Source organism: Dasypus novemcinctus, chromosome 6, assembly GCF_030445035.2.
Source record: "Dasypus novemcinctus isolate mDasNov1 chromosome 6, mDasNov1.1.hap2, whole genome shotgun sequence".
Taxonomy (NCBI): domain Eukaryota; kingdom Metazoa; phylum Chordata; class Mammalia; order Cingulata; family Dasypodidae; genus Dasypus; species Dasypus novemcinctus.
Genome location: NC_080678.1, coordinates 3,657,857 through 3,678,209, shown reverse-complemented (window position 1 = coordinate 3,678,209; position 20,353 = coordinate 3,657,857). Strand labels below are relative to the sequence as shown.

Genomic DNA, 20,353 nt, shown 5'->3' with positions numbered 1-20,353 from the left:
GGACGTTACTGTTATTTTCAATCAACCCAGAGTTAAAACAAAGGCTGCTGGCTTCTCTCTGGCTTGGGTGGATTTACTTTAGCTGTGCCCAGTGTTGGAATCCAGCTAGCTGAATTTGCTAATCAATGACTGTAGTTGGTGCCCAGCCATGCCCTCCTCCCCTGCTTTTGGGAAAGAGAGCTTCCATTTCCAGCCAAGGAGCGGCTCCTGAGACAACCTGCCATGCTAGTGGGTGACAGGCACCAACCTCAGCAGGATGGACAGATCTACACACAAATCTTCATCACAGATTGTCCTTTTCTCTGTAGCCCAACATAAAAATTGTGATAGCAGAATATGACTGCTACAGTTTCTTCCATTGCTAGTCACAATAGTTCTGGAGAAAGTAGCCATGGTAGTTGCTGAGGGCAGGGAGAGGGAAGAAGAGAGATGATGTGGGGGCATTTTCAGGACTTGGAGTTGTCCTAAAAGATATTGCAGGGACAGATGCTGGACTTTATATATCCTGCCATAATCCACTGAATGGACTGGGGGAGAATGTAAACTACAATGTAAACTATAATCCATGTGGTGCAATAGTGTTCCAAAATGTATTCACCAAATGCAATGAATGTGCCACAATGATGAAAGAGCTTGTTGATGTGGGAGGAGTGGGGGTGGGGTGGGGTGTGGGGTATGTGGGAACCTCTTGTGTTTTCACTTTTTTTGCTTTATTTATTTATCTATCTATTTATTTATTTATTTTCCCATATAACCCACTCCCCACTCTCCCACCACACCATTTTCGTAAATTGTATTTTTTGAAGATATATATTTATCACATAAAAATGTTACATTAAAAAATATAAGAGGTTCCCTTATACCCCCCACCCCCACACCATTCCTCCCACATGAACAACCTCCGCCATCATTGTGGCACACTCATCACACTCAGTGAACACATTTTGGGGCACTGTTGCATTACATAGATAATAGTTTACCCTGTAGTTTGCACTCTCCCCCAGTACATTCAGTGGGTTATGGCAGGATATATAAAGCCCAGCATCTGACCCTGCAAAATCATTTAGGACAACTCAAAATCCTAAAAATGCCCCTATATCACATCTCTACTTCCCTCTCCCTGCCATCAGTGACTACTGTGGCCACTTTCTCCACCTCGATGCTAAAATTTCTTCTATTACTCATCACAATAGTTTTATAGTAGAGTATCAGTAAGTCTACTCTAGTCCATATTTTATTCCTCCATTCTGTGGACCCTGGGATGGTGATGTTCTCTCCACCTCTAGATCAAGAGGGGGCTTAGATTCCACATGGATGATAGATGCAATTCCTCTGCTTGCAGTTGTAGGTGCTTTTGAATGCCTGATGTGGTGGTTGACCATCTTCACCTCCCTGATAGCTGACCTGAGTAAGACCAATGAACCAGAGAGTAGGAGTTGCCACTCTGCTGAGGCTCAGGGCCCAGCTGGCACATGGGCAGTCCAGAGAACAAGTCTCCTGAGTACAGACCATCCCTAGTGCCAACTACAAGTTCAGTAAAAGTGACAGAAGAGGCATGTGTAGAAAAGTCACATCTGAGTCCAGCTCCATCACACTCAGGAGCACAAATTCCAAAGTAGGGCCCTCTGACATGGCGCAGAACTCCAAATCCATCTGCCATGACCATATACCCTGTGGATCTCTGTAGCCTTCAGGAGAACCAGTACCTAAGGTTGTATCTACTTTGGCTTTTTCTGAGGTGTTTTTTTTAATGTAACATTTTTTTTTTGTGATCTATGTACTTAAAAAATGCAATAAAAAAATAAATCCTCAAAAAAAAAAAGGTGACTGCTGATTTACTAATGTATTTAATGTAAGTAAAAAAAGGAAAAAAGAAAATAAAAATGAGCCACCAAACAGTTGCTTTAGATAGATCTTGGCTGATTACAAGCTGTCGTGTAAGATGAGCTGAATCTTAGAACATCCTACTTTGCTGCTATCTTGGATTGCTCCTCCTTCATTTTTGAAGATAGAATTCTTTGTTGTCAGTTTGTTTAAAGGACTTTAAACATGCCATCTCACAGTCTATGGGTGCCATGTTTTCTGATGAGAAATCCACTGCTAATAATATTGGGATCCCTTGTATGTAACAAATCGCTTCTCATAGCTTTCAAAATTTTTGACAATTTTACCATAATGTGTCTTGTTGTAGATCTCTTAGAATCAGTCTTGCCTGGAGTTCCTTTAGCATTGTGAATGTGTATATTCATGTCTTTCATCAGATTTGGGGAATTTTCAGCCATATTTCATCAAATACTTTTCTGCCTCTGACCCATAGATCCTTCAGACTGTGTTCATTTTTCTTCTGTATTTCTTCTTTCTGCTCTTCACATTGAATAATTTCAGTTTTCTTGTCTTCAAGGTCACTGATCATTATTTCTGCCTATTCAAATCTGTTTTTGATTCCCTTTGGTATGTTTCTCATTTCAATTAATGTACTTTCCAGCTCCAAAATAGCTGTTTTCATTTTATTGCAATTTCTTTTCATTTTGTCCAGTTGTTCTAATTTCCTCTATGGATGAAGAGGCTTATAGGATATAGTGATGGTTACCTGCTGGGGAAATGGATAAGCTTGACATCACAGTGGCAGGGACCTTTACCACCTATTGTTCCCGTAAATCAACATCATCGCTTAGAAGAGTAGAGTGTTCAGTCAGGAAATACAGATGTAGCTCAAGATTATAGTTCAAATTACCGGACATTGTAGGTCCTCCCATGGCCCGCTGGATGGAACATGGGAGAGTGTGGGCTATGATGTGGACCGTTGAACATGAGGTGCAGCGAAGCTCAGAGATGTATTCACCAAATGCAATGAATGTGTCATGATAATGGAGGAGAATGTTGCTATGGGGGGAGTAGTGGGGTAAGGGGGGTGGGGGGTACATGGGGACCTCATATTTTTTGAATGTAATATTAAAAAAATGAATTAAAAAAATAAATAAAAAATAAAGACATGACAGAAAAAAAGATTATAGTTCATATAAAATTTTTAAAAAATTAATCAAATTCATGAGTTTCTGAAATTCCATTGCATTATCTATAATATGACTTATTAACTGATGGTTAGAGATTAAAATTATGCATTGAATGAGTGAGTTGAAGGACACTAGCACATTTTGAAAATCATAGGAAACAAGTGATTACTATTTGGAAAGTTGAGAATGACTTAAATTATTAATGGACACCTCTTTTGTTATTTTATAATACCAAGTTTTGCATGTCATATTTTCTGAGGTGATTTCTAGAATAAATTCCCAGGTTTTCCTCATCTATATTATTTTCTCAGTTCCATATCCTGGCTACATTGTAAGGGGACCACCAGCAGATTCCTTATTGATCAGTTGTGAACTTTTGGTCACGTAGGGGAGGCAGCTCACTGCATTGTCTCCCATGTCAGCAGTTCTGTACAGGGTTCCATGTGTTTCTCCTCTGGAGGAATTGTTGATGATTCAAGGGCTGCCTGGCCCAGAGCTGGGACAGACCTTATTGAGGTGATAGGAACTGAGGCCAGAACTACAGATGTTGACCCTTTATCCTCCCTGGATTCCTGGCCCTGCTTCTGATTCAGCACACAAGGTCAGGGCAGTGTGTCTGCTGAGTCTGTGGACATTGGTCTATTGCTGTGTCCAAACATGAGTGATTAAAAATCCCGTGTTCTCAAGGTCGACATCTTTAGTGGTAAGTCATGTTCACAGCATGCTTCTTTGATAGGGTGTGTTGAGAAGGACACTGCACCTTGGGGTCTTCCTCCCAAACCCATAACCCAGTCTACTCACAAGAACATCAGACAAATCCCCATAGAGGGACCTCCTACAAAGCCCCTGACTGGTCCTCCTTAAATGGCCATCAAACAAGGGCAGTCTGAGAAACTGACTCAGCAACAAGCAGAGCCCAGGGAGATGATACACCTAAACGTCTTGTGGATCTGGGATGGATGATGACACAGAAATGGGGGATTTGAGAAAACTGAGGAAACTTGAATAACTGAGCACTTTAGTTAACCCTGAAGTATCAGGACTGGATCTTTAATTGTGACAAATGCTCTGCGCTGATGCAGCACGCTCTCTGCAGGTGACTGGGTGTGGGGTTCCAGGACCGCTCTGTCCTACTTCCCATATTGCTGGCTCTAGAGCTGCTGTAAGGAGTGACCTGGATTTGAGAAGAGCTCTCCACTTCCTGCAGGCCCCAGTTTGGGTCATCACAGGAAGGACGTCCAATACAGGGGGTCTGGGCTAAGAGGCCCCAGAAGGTCCTCTGCCAGACTCAGGCCAAGTGGGCAAGGGGCTTGTCCCCAGCTCCAGTCCAGGGAGCCCCTTCCCACAGCCTCAGTGCCCTGCCCTGCCCTGCCCTGTCCCTTCCTCATGACCTGCCTCAGGGCCACCCTTCCTACCCCCCCCACCGCCCCCCACCCCCGCCCCGGAGGCTGCATCTGCAAGGCCCTGTTTACTTCCAGCTGGGGATAATTGCTCCCTGAGGGCCACTCCTGCTCCTTGGCCCCTCTGTGCTCCCCAGTGACCTTGAGGTCCACCCTGAGCAAACAGAACCCTTTAAAGGTCAGCAGCAAACAAAGGGAAGAATTAAGCCTTTTAACCCCAAGGTTCTACCTCTCCTTTAACTACGGTAAGGATATTGTTAATTTCTCATGAATATGTGGCTTTCTTATATTTAGGTAATAAGGTGTTGGTGGCACATCCCTTGAATGAACAGGGACACATTCACACATGAATAACTCTAGTTATACCTCCTAGAGTTGCCTTTTGAATTGTCTTTCTTCATTTTCCTTGCAATGTTCTGAAAAGACAACTTTTGATTAGCACGACCAGTTTTCCCATGTAAAACAAACCCCTGCCCTTGCTTTACTCCTGTCTTTTACTATATTAGTTTGTAATGCTGAGGTGCCTGAGATTGTCAGAGCTCCTTTGCTATGCTCCTCTCAGTCCCATCTAGGCAGCTGACCAGGAAGTGGGTCGAACAGCTCATGTGAATTTTAATCTAGAATAGTTCAAGGTCTTTAAAATCAGCAGCTCTGGCTGCAGGAGCTGGAGGTGGCTGACTTAGCTTCCTGTGAATCAGGTTTGCAGGGGCCAGAGGAGGGCTTGCTCATCTGTGCCTGCACAAGATGGTCCAATGAATTGTGGAGAAGGATGTGGGGTGGTCTCTGATGGCCTTGGTAGGGACCCTCAGATATTAGCATTCTGAGAATGAGGAACCCCACCCTGCCTGCTGCACTGCTAGCACCCCAATCCTGCAGGGACACAGCTTGATCTCGGGTTAACAGCCTGTGATCCCCTCAACCTTGTTAGGGTGGAGGGCAAAGAGGATGAAGGAAGTGAGCAGGTCAGCAGTTGGCACTGTCAGAGAACTCCAATGCACTGTTCCTGCCCTCTGCCCACTGTGTTCACGGCATGTGCACATTTCTGCAAACCTGTGGCACCTCTGTTCATGGGACACTGGGGAGACCAGCCCCTGGTTAGGATGTACACACGTTGTCAGCTCCTGTTCTAGTTCTTACCCACCTGGAAGCTCAAGGCAGGTCCTCAGACATACCCTTTTCCCTGGGCCACCTGGGTCTGGGGTGTGCAGGGAATCAGTGGAGGGAGGGAAATGTTCACCTTGGGGTGGGTGGTTGGCACTCCTTGGAACCAGGGTGGGGAGCCCAAGGAAGAGGGTCTCCTCATCTGAGTTGGGTCCCATTCTGCCTAAAGGTTCTGGGTGAGGGACGGGATACAGGAGCAGCATACAAGGTCAGGGGTCTCACAGGCTGCCTCTGTTGCTTTCCTCACTGCACCCCCAGCCTCTGGCACAACCTGACACTCACTGAAAGGACAAGCTCCCCACATAGCCCAGGAGAACCTGGATGGGGTCTGAGCCTGGAGTAGGGCTCCTGCCTGTGGTGGGATCCAGCTGCTCAGACAGCAATCCTGGGTGACTGTGATTCAATCCCCCACACTCTCTGGGGAGCAGCCTGGAGGCCAGGTGTGGCGGGTATGGTTTTCACTGAAGAGCCTGAGGCCAGTGTCTTGCAAAGTTGATCTCTGAAAGTTACCCCCACCTGTTCCGAGGCTGGTGGCTGCCTCCCAAGACTTGAACTTTTTGGTGCCACAGACCACTTCCCAGGCTGTATCTGCAGGACCTGTCAGATCACCTGAAATCCCCACCTGGGCCATCTTCTTGCCCACATTGACACTCAGGTGAGAATTCCATTACATCCTTGAGGCAGTCTTCTCCCTGAAGCCTCACCAAATCTTCAGCTGAAAGTGATTTTCTCCGTTGGAGCACAGGGGCCTGGAACTCGCTGGCCTGGTCGGTTCAGTGTCTCTATCTTCTGAACTCCAGGAACCATCTCCAAGTCACTTTCATGTTTCGGGATAATGTAGGAAATACTCACAATTAAAGTGAAAACAGCCTGTACTTACAAAGGAAACCACTAAGCATTGCTGCCCCAGCCATCACCAAGGAGGAACTGTCATGGGGAGGTGGGTCAAGGGCTGGGAGGGTACACAGGGAGTGGGGGGTTCAGAGTGAGAGTTCATCCTCTGATTGTCTCCTCAGTGCAGGGACCTCCATTAACATCTTACCTTGTGTCTCCTAGGGCCAAGGCACCACCAGAAACATCCCTAGAGTTGAAGAAGGACCTACGTGCAGAGAGGACACAGCCACCCTTGTTCCTCCTTCTCCAGGTGCTGGCTGTTCCTCTGGACCCCTGGAACATGCTCACTCAGCCAATGGGAGCAAGCAACCACTCGACTGTGGTAGAGTTCATCCTTCAGGGCTTCTCAGAAAACCCCCAGCTCCAGGGTGTCTTATTTGCTCTCTTCTTCCTCCTTTACCTGACTGCTCTTGCAGGGAATGGCCTCATCCTCATGGCCATCCATCTGAATCCTGCCCTCCACACCCCAATGTACTTCTTTCTCAGCAATCTGGCCATTTTGGACATCATTGGTACATCAACTGTTCTCCCCAAGTTGCTGGAGAACCTGCTGGGTAAGGGCAGCACCATCTCATACAGAGGCTGCTTGACACAAATCTTCTTCTTGACGTGGATCCTGGGGGCTGAGCTGCTGCTGCTCACGGCTATGGCCTATGACCGCTATGTGGCCATCTGTCAGCCCCTGCACTATCACACATTGATGAGCAGATCCCTCTGTGCCCTGCTGGCAGGCAGTGTGTGGGTGGTCAGTGGGGTCAATACCTCTGTGAACACTGGCCTGATGGCACAGCTAACGTTCTGTGGCTCCAATCAGATCCATCACTTCCTGTGTGAATTCCCCTCACTGCTGCTGCTTGCCTGTGGCTCAGTATATCTGAACAACGTGATGGTTGTCATTGCAGACATTTTCTTTGGGGTGGTCAACTTCTTGCTCACCATGGCATCCTACACCTTCATCATTGCCAGCATCCTGCGCATCCGATCAACTGAAGGCAAGCTCAGGGCCTTCTCCACCTGCTCCTCCCACCTCCTGGTGGTCTGCATGTACTACTCCACTGTTATCTACACCTACCTCCTTCCAGGGTCTGGCTCCTCCATGGAAAATGACAAAGTGGTCGCCATCATGTATACAGCAGTCAGCCCGAACCTGAACCCGCTCATCTACACTCTGCGCAACAAGGATGTAAAAGTGGCTCTCAGGAGGGTGTTTGCCACATTTGGTAAATGAAAGGAAATGGGCAAGTTGAATTTTTATAGACATTAAGGAGTTAATTTCAACATGACAAGATTCTAGTACAAGTAGCAAGGCGAAAAAGGTAATTCCTATGATAGATTCATAATCAATGTGTTCCTGCAATGGGAACTGGACCACCTTCTATGGGGAACCTTAACTAAACTTTCCAAAGAGCTAGCTGTGGATGCTGTCAGGCCTTCAGGGAACAAGAATGAGGGGGAATCACAGGGAGAGCAAGTGGCCAGAAGGAGCAGCAGGTAGGCTGGGCACTCTGTCTTTCAAAGATGGCTGTTGTTTGCACCCACACTTGGCCAAGGCTTAGCCTTCACGTGTAGGTGTCACTGGTCACTTCTTTCAGAGAGGAGTTTGGGGTCTGGAGTGAGGCCCATTGTGCTAATTGCTTGATACATTTTGACATGAGGTCCCTTGATATCCTGCTTTGGAGAACCTCACCTGGACCCTGATTCTCTGACCCATCTCCTTGTGGCAGGAGTTTGGGGAAGAGACAAGATTGACTTCCCCTCACTATGTGTATGTGCTATCCCCACCTTACTACCCTGAAGAGGAGGAGAGATCGTGTCAGACAGCTTTCCATTTTAGGGACCTGCAGAAGAGCAGCTTATTTTAATTGATGTATTCCTTTCAGAAAAGGGATGTCTTAACCAAGAAGCTTTGCCATCACCTGAATTTTTGTTTTGGTTTTCAGTTTTTACAAAAGCTTCTTCATCATATTTTTATGGTTCATTACTTTCTGTCTCCTCCTCCCTCTCCTCTACTTCATTCATTCTTCCTCTTTTCTCCATTGTCTTTATTAGTATTATCTGCTGCTTTTAGCCTCTAAATGTTTGTGCTCATCACTGCTTCAGGTTATACTGTCTTCTCTTCTCTTGGTAATTGCATTCCTGCCCAAATCTGCATCAATCATTAATATTTACCACTGATATCTAAATTTATAGCTAGAGATTATTCCTCACCTACAAACCCCAGACTCATTAGTATAAATGCTTAGGTAACATAGCACTTAGAAGTTTCCAGCAATCTTTTTTTAAAAAATAAATCAATTTTATTGATACATATTAACAAAGCATAAATCCATCCAAAGTGTACAATTAATAGTATTTGATTTATTCACATAGTTGTACATTCATCACTTCAGTCATTATTAGAGCATTTTCATTATTACAATAATAACAATAATAATAATAGACAAACAAAATAAAATTCATTACCGCTCAATCTCTCTATGCTTCCTCTGCTGTACACAGCTGCTATTCTGTTTCCATCTCTCTAGTTTATTTGTATTCCTATTTTGTAAAAAGAATCTTATACATGCAATATTTCCTGTATTCATATTTTACAGGATGTTTCACTGTTATACAGTCCTATGCTATATTTTGTAGCTTTCCTTCTAGGAATATACATATCCTTAGACTTTTCCTTTCAACCAATGTTATGCCCATATAATAGCTTTGCTAGTTACAAACACTATGCTGTGCTTTCACCACTTCTATTCATTTCCAAGGATTTATAAACAACCTTTTTTAACCAATTCTGCACATATTAACTCTTAGCTTTCTGTTCTTTACCCTCATTCTATTTTCTGTTGACCTATATTCTAATTATGAATTCCATGAGTTTACACAATATATTTAGTTCATAATAACATGATCATACAGTATTTGTCCTTCTGTGTCTGGCTTTCTTCATGCAACATAATGACCTCCAGGTTCATTTATGTTGTCATATGCTTCATGAATTCATTTCTTTTTAGAGCTGCATAATATTCCATCATGTGTGTACACCATGGTTTGCTTACCTGTTCATTGGTTGATGGACACATGGTTTGTTTCCATCTTTTGGCAATTATGAATAATGCCACTATGAATATCAGTGCACACATATTTGTTCAAGTCATTGCTCTCAGTTCTTCTAGGTATGTACCTAGTAATGGTATAGGTATGTACCTAGTAATGGTATGTACCTAGTAATGGTACATGGCAAGTCTGTATTTACCTTCCTTAGAAGCTGCCAAACAGTGCTCCTCAGTGGTTGTGTCATTTTACATTCCCACCAACAGTGAATAAGCATTCCTATCTCTCCACATCCTCTCCAACACTTGTTGTTTTCTGACTGTTTTTAGTAGTGGCCATCCTAATAGGTATGAAATGACCATTATAATTTTGATTTGCATTTTCCTAATTGCTAGTGATGCTGAACATTTTTTTCATGCTTTTTTTTTTTGCCGTTTGTATTTCTTCTTTGGTAAAATATCTATTCAGGTCTTTTGCCAATTTTTTGATTGAGTAGTTTGTTTTTTTGTTGTTGAGTTGTAGCATCTCTTCCTATACTGTGGATATTAAATTCTTATTGAATATATGATTTCCAGATATTTTCTCCCATTGAGTCCCTGCCTTTTCACCCTTTTGACAAAGTTCTTTGAGGTGCAAATGTGTTTAATTTTGAGTAAGTTCCATTTAACTATTTTTTCCTTTGTTGTTCATGCTTTGGGTGTAAGGTTAAGAAACTACTGCCTACCATAAGATCTTGAAGATATTTTCTTCTAGGAGTTCTATGGTTGTTGCTTTTGTATTAGGTCCTTAATCCATTTTGAATTAATTTTTGCATAAGGTATGAGGTAGAGAGCCCTGTTCTTTCTTTTGGTTATGGATATCCAGTTCTTCTAGCATCATCGGTTGAATAGACTGTTCTGGCCCATCTGGGAGGCCTTGAGAACCTTGTCAAAAGTCACTTGATTGTAGATGTGAGGGTCTATTTCTGAGTTCTTGATTTGGTTCCAATGGTCAATATGTCTATCTTTATGCCATATCATGGAGTTTTTACCACTGTAACTTTATACTATGCTTTAAAGCCAGAAGTGGGAGTCATCCAACTTTGTTCTTCATTTTTAAGACATTTTTTGGTCATTTGGATTCCTTACCCTTCCAAATAAATGTGATAATTGACTTTTCCATTTTTGCAAAAAAAAAAAAAATCACATCTTAATGATGTTTAGTCTTCCAATTCATGATTTTGGAATGATCTTCCATTTATTAAATTCTTGGTGAATTGCCCCTTTTATTAACACATAATGACATTCTTCATCCCTTGTAAGAATTTTGTGTTTGTAATCTATTTTGTCCAATATTAGTATTGCTACTCCAGCTCTGTTTTTGGTTACTATTTGCATGGAATATCTTTTCCATTCTTTCACTTTCAACCTGGTTGTGTCTTTACATCTGAGGTAAGTCTTTTGTAGGCAGCATATAGATGGCTCATATTTTTTAAAATCCCTTCTATCAGTCTATGTCTTTTGATCAGGGAATTCAAGTCACTAACATTCAATGTTATTAATGTAAAGGCATTACTTACTTCATCCATTTTGTCCTTTGGCTTTCTGTTGTCTTATCTTACAAATGTCTGTATTTTTACTGTTTAAATTGCCCTTACTAAATTCTTCATTTCTATGCTTTCCTCGAAGTCTCTCACCCTTGTTTTTTTTTCCTTTCAAGCTGCAGTACTCCCTTTTGTATATATTGTAATTTGGTCTTTTAGTAACATACTCTCTCAGTTGTTTGTCTGCAAAGACTTTAAACTCATCCTCATTTTGAAGGATAGCTTTGTTGGATACAGAATTCTTGGCTGGCAGTATTTTTCTTTTAGTCCCTTATACCAGTATAATGTATTTATACTTGTTTTTGATAAGTGGTCAGCACTTAATTTTATTGAGGTTCCTTTGTATGTGATGCTTTGCTTTTTCTTACTGCTTTCAGAATCCTTCTTTGTCTCTAATATTTGTCATTCTGAATAGTAGGTGTTTTGAAATTGGTCTATTCAGATTGATTCTGTTTGGAGTGTGTTGTCCTTCTTGGATATTGATATTTATGTCTACTATAAAGGTTGGGAAATTTTTGGTCATTATTTCCTTAATTATTCTTTATGCTCCTTTTTCCATTATCTTCTCCTTTGGGACATTGATAATGGATATTTTGTGAGTTTCATGTTGTCATTTAATTCCCTGAGACCTGTTTCATTTTTTCCACTCTTTTATTTCTGTTCCCCTATCTCTTCCAATTTGGATGTTCTGTCCTTGAATTCACTAATTCTGTCTTCAAGCAATTCAAATCTCCTGCTAAGTGCCTGTAATGTATTTTTTTTACTTCATTTTTATTTTTTATTTTCTTTCTTTTCTTAAAATTGTATTTTTTTGAAGATACATAGATGTAATGTATTTTTAATCTCATCCATCATGTCTTTCATGACCCTAAGCTCTGTTACTTTTCTTTGCAGGATATCAAATTTTTTTTTTTAGATTTTTTTTTTCTTATTGTCTTTTTTTCCTAAAGATTTATTTATTTATTTATTTATTCCCCTCCTTGGAGCTTGTTCCATTCTTTGTTGTCTCTTCTCTGTGTCCATTCACTGCATGTTTTTTCTGTATCTGCTTGTTTCCCTTTGCTGCATCATCTTGCTGCACCAGCTCTCTGCAGCACATAGACTGCCAGTTCTCCATGGTGCACAGGCCAGCCTGCCTTCGCAAGGAGGTCCTGGGACATTAGCCCAGGGCCTCCCATATAGTAGATGGGAACCCAGCTAGTTGAGCCACAGCCGCTTCCCTGATTGTCTTTTTTAAAAAAGATAGAGTACACAAAACATTATTACAAAACATAAAAGGTTCCCATATACCCCACTCCCCCCACATCAACATCCCCTTTCATCAGTAAAACACATTCATTGCATTTGGTGAATACAACCTGGAGCACTGCCACATCGAATGGACCATAGTTTACATTGTAGTTCACACTCTCCCCCAGTCTATCCAGTGGGTTATGGCAGGATATAGAATGTCCTGCATCTGTTCCTGCAATATCAATCAGGACAACTCCAAGTCCCAAAAATGCCCCATATCACAACTCTTCCTCCCTCTCCCTGCCCTCAGCAACTCCCGTGGCCACTGTCTCCACATCAATGATACAATTTATTCCATAGCTAGATTCACAACAGTTCTATAGTTCTATGATCACCAAGTGTCTTCTTAGTATCCTTTATTTCTTTAATCATATTTTCTTTCAATTTTTTGAATTGATTTAGGAGATTTGTGTGCTTATTATTGATTGGTTGTCTTAAATCATGTATCTCATCAGTATATTTAGTTTGTTCCTTTGGCTGACTCATCTCTTTCCATTTCCTAGTATGGCTTGTAATTTTTTGCTGATGTCTCAGCATCTGAATATGTTGGTGAATTTACTTTGATTGTCAATTTCTCTCTTTTGCCTAGTGCTTTTTTTTCACAGCTCTTTTTTGATTTTTGGTTCAACTTATTCTTAGTTTTTAGACTTGCTCAGCTTAAGTTATCAGGGACTCACTAAAGGGGCATAGATTTTCTCCCAGGTGCTGAAGAGAGTCCTAAAAGCAGTTTTTCTCCTTGCAATTCCCTGGTCAGCCAACAGATAGCACTTGCTAGCAAACTTATCCATGAGGTGTTTCTTTCAACTGACACTTTCCAGGGTTTCTGGTCTGGCCAGAACTGAGATTCAAAGTGGGCCTTGATGGTCAAATTCACTGAAGAAAAGCCCCCTACCTCACTCTTGCTCTTCCCTTACAACAGCTGACATGGAGGAAGACATCTGTTCTCCTCAGAGTTGCTGCAGTGAGCCAGGGGTTTTATCCTGGCTTAATGTCTTGAGGATGGTGGAGGAGAGCCCTTTCTGGCCACCATGGGGGTTTATTAACTCACATTTGTTGTTTTGGGTTCTTTGTCTCTCTGTCCCTTGCTCTCCTGGGAGTTGTGCAGCATTGTCCTGGTCTGCTGATCCACAAAGCAGATCCCTCGGACAGCTTTTGACCCTTCCCCCACTCCCCTTTTTTTTTGGGGTACTGGAGATTGAACCCAGGACCTCATATGTGGAAAGCAGGCACTCAACCAGTTAAGCTACATCTGCTCCCCTCTTCTTTGTTTTTTTTTGAGAGTTGAGCTCTGCCTGCCTACTCCAATGCCGTTTTCCCAGAATATCCAGGGATCTTATTCAACAATCTACATGCATGACAATCAGTCCCCTCATTCCCATCTAATAGTAAGAGTCACAAAAATTCTTAATTGTCTTTTGAGCCTCTGTATCCTAAGCATCTTCAGATCCTATTGTTAGATGCTGAACATCTCTCATGTCTGTTGCTTCTCCCTTCTCTAACATTCATCTGAAGATGCCAGGGTGTCCCTGCTGGATGTCTCAACACCTTCCCCCTGGTCTGTCTACATCTACTTTGACTTCCCAAGATCATGTTTCTGCCCTGTATCCAGAGTTCACAACATTTTATAAAGTAAGGTGTCAAGTGTGTAGCTAACTTGAAAGAATTTTACAGTGAATATTCATTTTCCCATTACTAAATACTATACCATTAACTTCTTCCTACAATTGCTTTATTATTTATCCATCCATCCAATTTGTTTTTAATGAGTTTTGAAAGCAATTTTCAAATATGAATACTCTTCTCCTCAAATATGATTTCACATTTTGTTTCAATATTTGTTTAGTTTCTTTTCCCTTTGATGTAAAATTTTCAATGAAATGTATAAACAAGAGTGCACATGTTCTGAGTTTTGAAAGTGGCACACAGATGTGTAACCAAAATTCTTATGCTTTTTGGTCTTTTTTTTTTTTTAATGTTACATTAAAAAAATGTGAGGTCCCCATATACCCCCCAACCCCCTCACCCCACTCCTCCCACATCAACAACCTCTTTCTTCATCATGGCACATTCATTGCATTTGGTGAATACATTCTGGAGCGTTGCTGTACTACATGGATAGTGGTTTACATTGTAGTTTACACTCTCCCCCAGTCAACCCAGTGGGCCATGGCAGGACATACAATGTCCAGCATCTGTCCCTGCAGTATCACCCAGGACAACTCCAAGTCCTTAAAATGCCCCCACATCATATCTCCTCTTCCCTCTCTCTACCCTCAGCAGCGACTGTGGCCACTTTCTCCACATCAATGCCACAATTTCTTCCCTTACTAATCACAATAGTTCCATAGTAGAATATCAGTAAGTCCACTCTAATCCATACTCTATTCCTGCAGCCTGTGGACCCTGGGATGGTTATGTCCACTCCCCCTCTATATCAAGAGGGGGCTTAGATTCCACATGGATGATGGATGCAATTCTCCTGCTTGCAGTTGCAGGCCCTCTTAACTCCCTGGTGTTGTGGTTGACCTTTTTCACCTTCCTGTTAGTTGGTTGGTGTAAGTCCAATAAACCAGAGGGTAGGAGTTGCAAGTCTGCTGAGGCTCAGGGTCTGGCTGTCACAGGGACAGTCCAGAGATTCAGGTCTCCTGAATATATGCCAACCCCAGTGCCAACCCCAGGTCCAGTAAAAGTGACAGAAGAGGCATGTGTAGAAAGGTCATATCTGAGTCCAACTCCATCACACTCAGGAACACAAACTCCAAAGTAGGGCCAACTGACATGGCACTGAACTCCAGAGCCATCTGCCATGACTGTAGAACCTATAGGTCTCTGTAGCCCTCAGGAGAACCAGTATCTGAGCTTTTACCTACTTTGGCTGTCTCTGGTACCCTGCTGAGGTATGCTGTGCGTAAGCATTACCCCTCTGATGACCTCCTGACTCTTTTTTGGAGACTCATAGCCATATAAACTCATTTGTCCTTTCCATATGCCCCTTTTATCCAAAGTCATAAAGCAGTTTTTAATACATAATATTACATGTAGGCTGAGATATTCTGTTGGTCTGAGTTAACCCTTTTTTTCAAAGTCTTTTTCTTGTTACATCATCAGCTGCTGCTTGGTAGTAATCCTTCAGTGCCAGGGAGGCTCATCCTTGGAGTCATGTCCCACACTGGGTGGGGAGGTAATGCATTTCCATGCTGAGTTTGGCTTAGAGAGTGGCCACGTTTGAGAAAGATCATGGCTCTCAGGAGGTAACTCTTAGGCATCCTGTAGCTCTAGGCCTAGTTCATATTTCAGGTGCAGAGGCTCATAATCATAGCCATAAGTATCAAGGGCTCATTGTTGGACCATACATCTTTATTGGTCTCTGTCATTGTAGTTGGGGAATTGTTGCTGTTCCATTGGGGAATGTGATAGAACTCCCCTGGCTAGGAACTCAGCACTCCCTCACTTGTCGTTTTTAACTGAAACCAGTATGAACATATCCAAACATTTTTATGTACCCTATGCCCTGGAGAACTCCCTCCCAACCATGTATCCCCTATCAATAACACCCCACACCAGTGTTCCTCCCCTGCCATAGTTAAGACATAGAATATAACTCCCAGAAGGTTTTTTATTTTCCAGTCAATCCTCATGTTACTCCTTGCTAAAGTTATCATTCTTCTGATTTTTTCCCATAGAATATCATGTTCTAGAACTTCATATAAATGGAATTATAGAATACATGAGAGCCTTTCACTTAGCTTCTTAATTTTGAGGTTCATTCATTTATCATTAGTTTGTTCCTTTTTCTTGATCTGTATTCCATGGATAGACACGATTTTATTTATCCATTCACCTATTGATGAACAGATGTATTTTCCTATCTTTTGGCTATTATGAATAAAGGAACTAAGGACCTTTCAGTACATGTCCTTCTGCAGACGTGCTTTTGTACTCTTGGTTAAATGACTAAGAATGTAATTGCTGGGTCTTAGGGAGCATGTGTTGACTTTCACAAGAAAGTGTGTAAACCACTGTAACTGTAACTGTCAATATTTTTTGCAAAAATGGTTGTATCATTTCACAGTCCTACCAGCAGTGAGTGAGAGTTCTGGCTCTCCACATCCTCATGAACAATTGGTGTTTTATGGAAAAATGCTTTAAAAATCCAACCCTAATTATGCTATTCCCTTGCTTATAGTCCTTGTGTAGCTTCCTATTGCTCATAAATGAAGTGAGAACTTCCACATGATCTGGGCTGTCCTTTTCTTCTTTTCTAGTGTGGGGTAAAGTGCTATAAGCAACCCCTTAAGTACTGCTTTAGCCACATGATGCAAAATCTGACATGTGTGTTATTTTCAAAAAGATCGCAATGCTTTCTAAAGTGCTTTTTTCATTTCTAATTTGATCCACGTGGTATTTAGAAGTATATTTCTTTTAATTTCCAAGTATATTCCAGATATTTTTATGTTGCTGATTTCTAGTTTAATTCATTTATTATGGTAGAACATACTTAGTATGACTTGAATACTTTTAAATTTGTATGACAGTTTTTATAGTCTAGTTTAAGGTAATGCTCTTGAATGGGGAGGAGAGAGTCATGACCTACAGAGATAAGGAAGAGCCTGGAGATCAGCAAATTGCTGTCCAGGACCCGTCTCCTTGTCCCTACACGTTTATCTAAAATACAGACTGCAATTCTTTGTCTTCACACTTCTTACACAGCCTCCAAAGTCGAGTGTGATCTGGCTCCACCCCTCTAATCTCACTCCCTCTTCTCCTGTCTTGTCCCACCTTGTCTCTCTGTCTGTCCCTCTCCCTGCCAGCCCCTCCTGTGCCTGTCACTCCCCTGGCTCAAGTGTATTCATCAAGCAGGTCTCAGGTGAAATGCCACCACAGAGAAGTCTTTGCCACTTTTTCTAAAACTCTTCCTCCCAGTAGTCACATTACTTTATTCTGTTTATTTCCATTTAAGCATTACACAGTATGTGAAATCTTCATATTTAATCACTCATATTTTACTAGAATACAAGTGGCTATGGGCATGGGGTCTGTCAGGCTCACTGCTGTGTTTCTAGCACCCAAGAGAGTAGCTGGCAGCAGTGGGCATCTAATAAGTACCAGCTGAACGAATGAATGCCTCCCCACAGTAGAGGTGAACCCTGCAAATGTGAGGACCTCATTTACCTAGTTCAGCTGAACCTGAGGTAGAGTGGCTGACCCAGAGTAGGTGCTTAATAAACACTTGTGGAATGAACAGTGGGTCCTGTTCCTCTGGAGAACTTTGATCCTGGACCACAGACTGTAAATGTGTTCTTACAGGGGTTAGAATTGGGTCCCTCATCTGCATAATGTCTCATGACCACAGAAGCCAGCTTTGTCTCCAGCTAGGAAGTCAGAAGCAAAGTGTCAGGGACCAAACCTAAAATGCATCTGCCGGTGTCCCCACCAAGCTCTCAAGATGGAGGCCTGTGGCCAAGAGGCTGCAGTGCACAGGAGGGGCGAGATGATGGGAGGGACATGGAGTCATCAGGGCCCTCTCACTGAGAGGAGGAGGGGGAAAGCAACTGCACCACTAGAAAGGGAATTCCCAGGGCAGGTGGATGGTGAGGGTCAAATGGGACCTACGTGAACATGCAGTGGGGAAATCTGGCCCAGGAGTTCCCTCCAGGAGACCCTATTTCGGGGAAACCCTGCTCCCCTTCAGCGTTCCTGTTCATCTGAAACATATGATGCTCCACACCATTAACTCAAATTGTTCAGTCTTCACAGGACAGTGGCAGGTGCCCTACATGGGGTTTCCCAGGAGCAGACCCTGAGTCGAGCACTCTGTGTTAGAGATTTATTATGGAGATGCTCCAGGGACTCCAAGGAGGGAAGTGGAAGAAACCAACAAGAACCTGACTCCAGGGACAGTCTCAGGCTTAGCCTGATGCTGCAGGAAGCTCTGGGGCATAAAGTAGCCACAGGTTGTCAACTGGAAACAAGAGAGTAGGCATCACCTCTACCAGCCCAGCGAGACACTGCTGAGGCCCTGGTGGCCCATGAGCATGCAGCACTGCTACTTTGACTGCATCAGGTGATGTGGTGCCTGGAGCTGATACTGGGCCTGGGGTGGGTGTGCAGGTGCCAGCTGTCAGCGGGACCATGAGGCTGCAGGGGGAGAGAGGGCTGGGACAAGCTGGATTCCCAGTGACTTCACCAATTCCTGCAGGGAGAACCTCCATGTCCGGCCTGCCCTCAGGGCATGGGTTCTCCTGTCCTTGATGACACCGGGATGGCCAGTGCTGGACGTAGGTCCCCTAAAGCCCCAGCCCTGTTCCAGCCAAGAAACACCCACAGGAGCTCAGAATGCTGTCAGTTTTCACTGGCCATGAGACCTGTCCCTGAGACCTGGTCCCTGCCTCTGGATCTGCACCTGTGAATCATGGAGGCTCAGGCTCCATCACCCTACATCCCCTGCTGCAGCCTCATGAATGGAAAACTTGTAAAGAATGCTCGGATGGCCGGGTCCTGTGCTGGAATAAATGGGAAGTGGATTGAGGGGACTGTCCTGGGTAAATGCAAAGATCGGGGACTAGGACCACATGAGCAAATGTGGAGATAAGCAAAGGTGGGAGCACAAGGGCCTAAGGGCTTCTACTGAGAAGAGGGGCATCAACCAATAATCTGGGTCCATCCCTCATTTCTGCAACCCAAGTGAGGGGCAGACCAGGAGCTGGGCAGTTTGGAAGGGTCTCACGTGATCCCAGACCCTGCAAATGGAGATCAGGCAGGACAGGACCCTGGAGGCCCTACCCCTTCCTGGGGCCCTGTGGGTCCTGCTCAGGGTCTCCTTTGGGGTTGGGATAGAGTGGGGCTGGCAAGTGTTTTCCAGAAGTGCCAGAGAATGATGTTTGGGTCCGTGGGCCATGCTGTCTCTGTTTGGACTACTCAACCCTGATGCTACAGTGAAGAAGCAGCCGAAGACAACAGGAAAAATGACTGAGGTCATGCCCCAATAGCAACTTGTTTATGGGTGTGGAAACGTGAATTTCATACAATTTCTACCTACCCCAAAGTATCCTTGGATGATGACAGGAGCAGGCCATGGAGGCCAGTGAGGTTTCAGTCCCAGTTCTGGGTCCCACAGCCTGGCCTTGCCCTCGGGCTGCAGGGCATCACCAGGTGGTGAGGTCTGGTGGACAGCCCAGGGGCCACATGGACTAGGGTGTTCACAGACCTGGTGGGTGCTGGGCTGCAGTTTGCTAGCCCAGGCAGGGGACAATGGGCTGCTAGAAACAGGCCATGTCTGATTTTCTTTGTCGTTTCCTCCCTTCCCTGCTCTTGTTCCCAGCTGCTGTCTGAGAGCACGAATAGGCAGTCATCAGAGATTCCACAGTCTTCAAAGAGCAGACAGAGCTCAGGGCTCCTGGGGTGTCCCTGTGAGTCCTCGTCATTCAGGTCATAGGTCCACGCGGGGCTGGCACGAGAAGGAACCTGAGGCTGGAACTGAATTGGGGAGGCACCTGGTACTGAGGTGAACTTCAGAGCAGCCATGGAGGACCCCAGCCCAGGTAGCCCCAAGGGGGTCTGCTCTCCTGTCGCCTGGGCTTCTGAGGCTCTCTGCATTATAGGAATGGCCCAACAATGACTGTAAGGTTTCTTTTCATTACAAAATAAAATGTAATTCACTGTAATAAAGTTAGAATACATAGTTATATAAAGAAGAGAAAAATGTTTTTGAAAACACTCTTATTCCACCCACAGGGAGCTATAGTTAGTGTTCTGGTATATTTGCTCTTTTCTGTCTACACATTCATATGCTGCAGTGAATATGGAATCACATTGTACCTATCATTTTTTTTTTGTCTTACATTCTTTTATTTATTATAGTATCCTATCATTTTATAATATATTTCTTTCTGTTAATTACGGCTGTGTGAGTCTTTCCACATCCCACAGGCCTTTCCAATTGAAGCTTTGCATTTCGTTGTTGG

The 20,353-nt window shown here is 43.5% G+C and overlaps 1 protein-coding gene across 1 annotated transcript; it reads left to right on the top strand.

Moving 5' to 3' along the window:
• The first annotated feature begins 6,733 nt into the window (after positions 1 to 6,733).
• On the top strand, positions 6,734 to 7,697 carry LOC101423286 (olfactory receptor 13A1-like). Its single transcript, XM_004458807.3, has one exon. The coding sequence runs from the start codon at positions 6,750 to 6,752 to the stop codon at positions 7,695 to 7,697; it is 948 nt and encodes a 315-aa protein (XP_004458864.3). The 5' UTR covers positions 6,734 to 6,749.
• Positions 7,698 to 20,353: the final 12,656 nt, after the last annotated feature.

What these genes read in the sequence shown, in the direction of transcription:
- LOC101423286 (XM_004458807.3), top strand. Translation starts at nt 6,750, where the DNA reads ATGCTCACTCAGCCAATGGGAGCAAGCAACCACTCGACTGTGGTAGAG.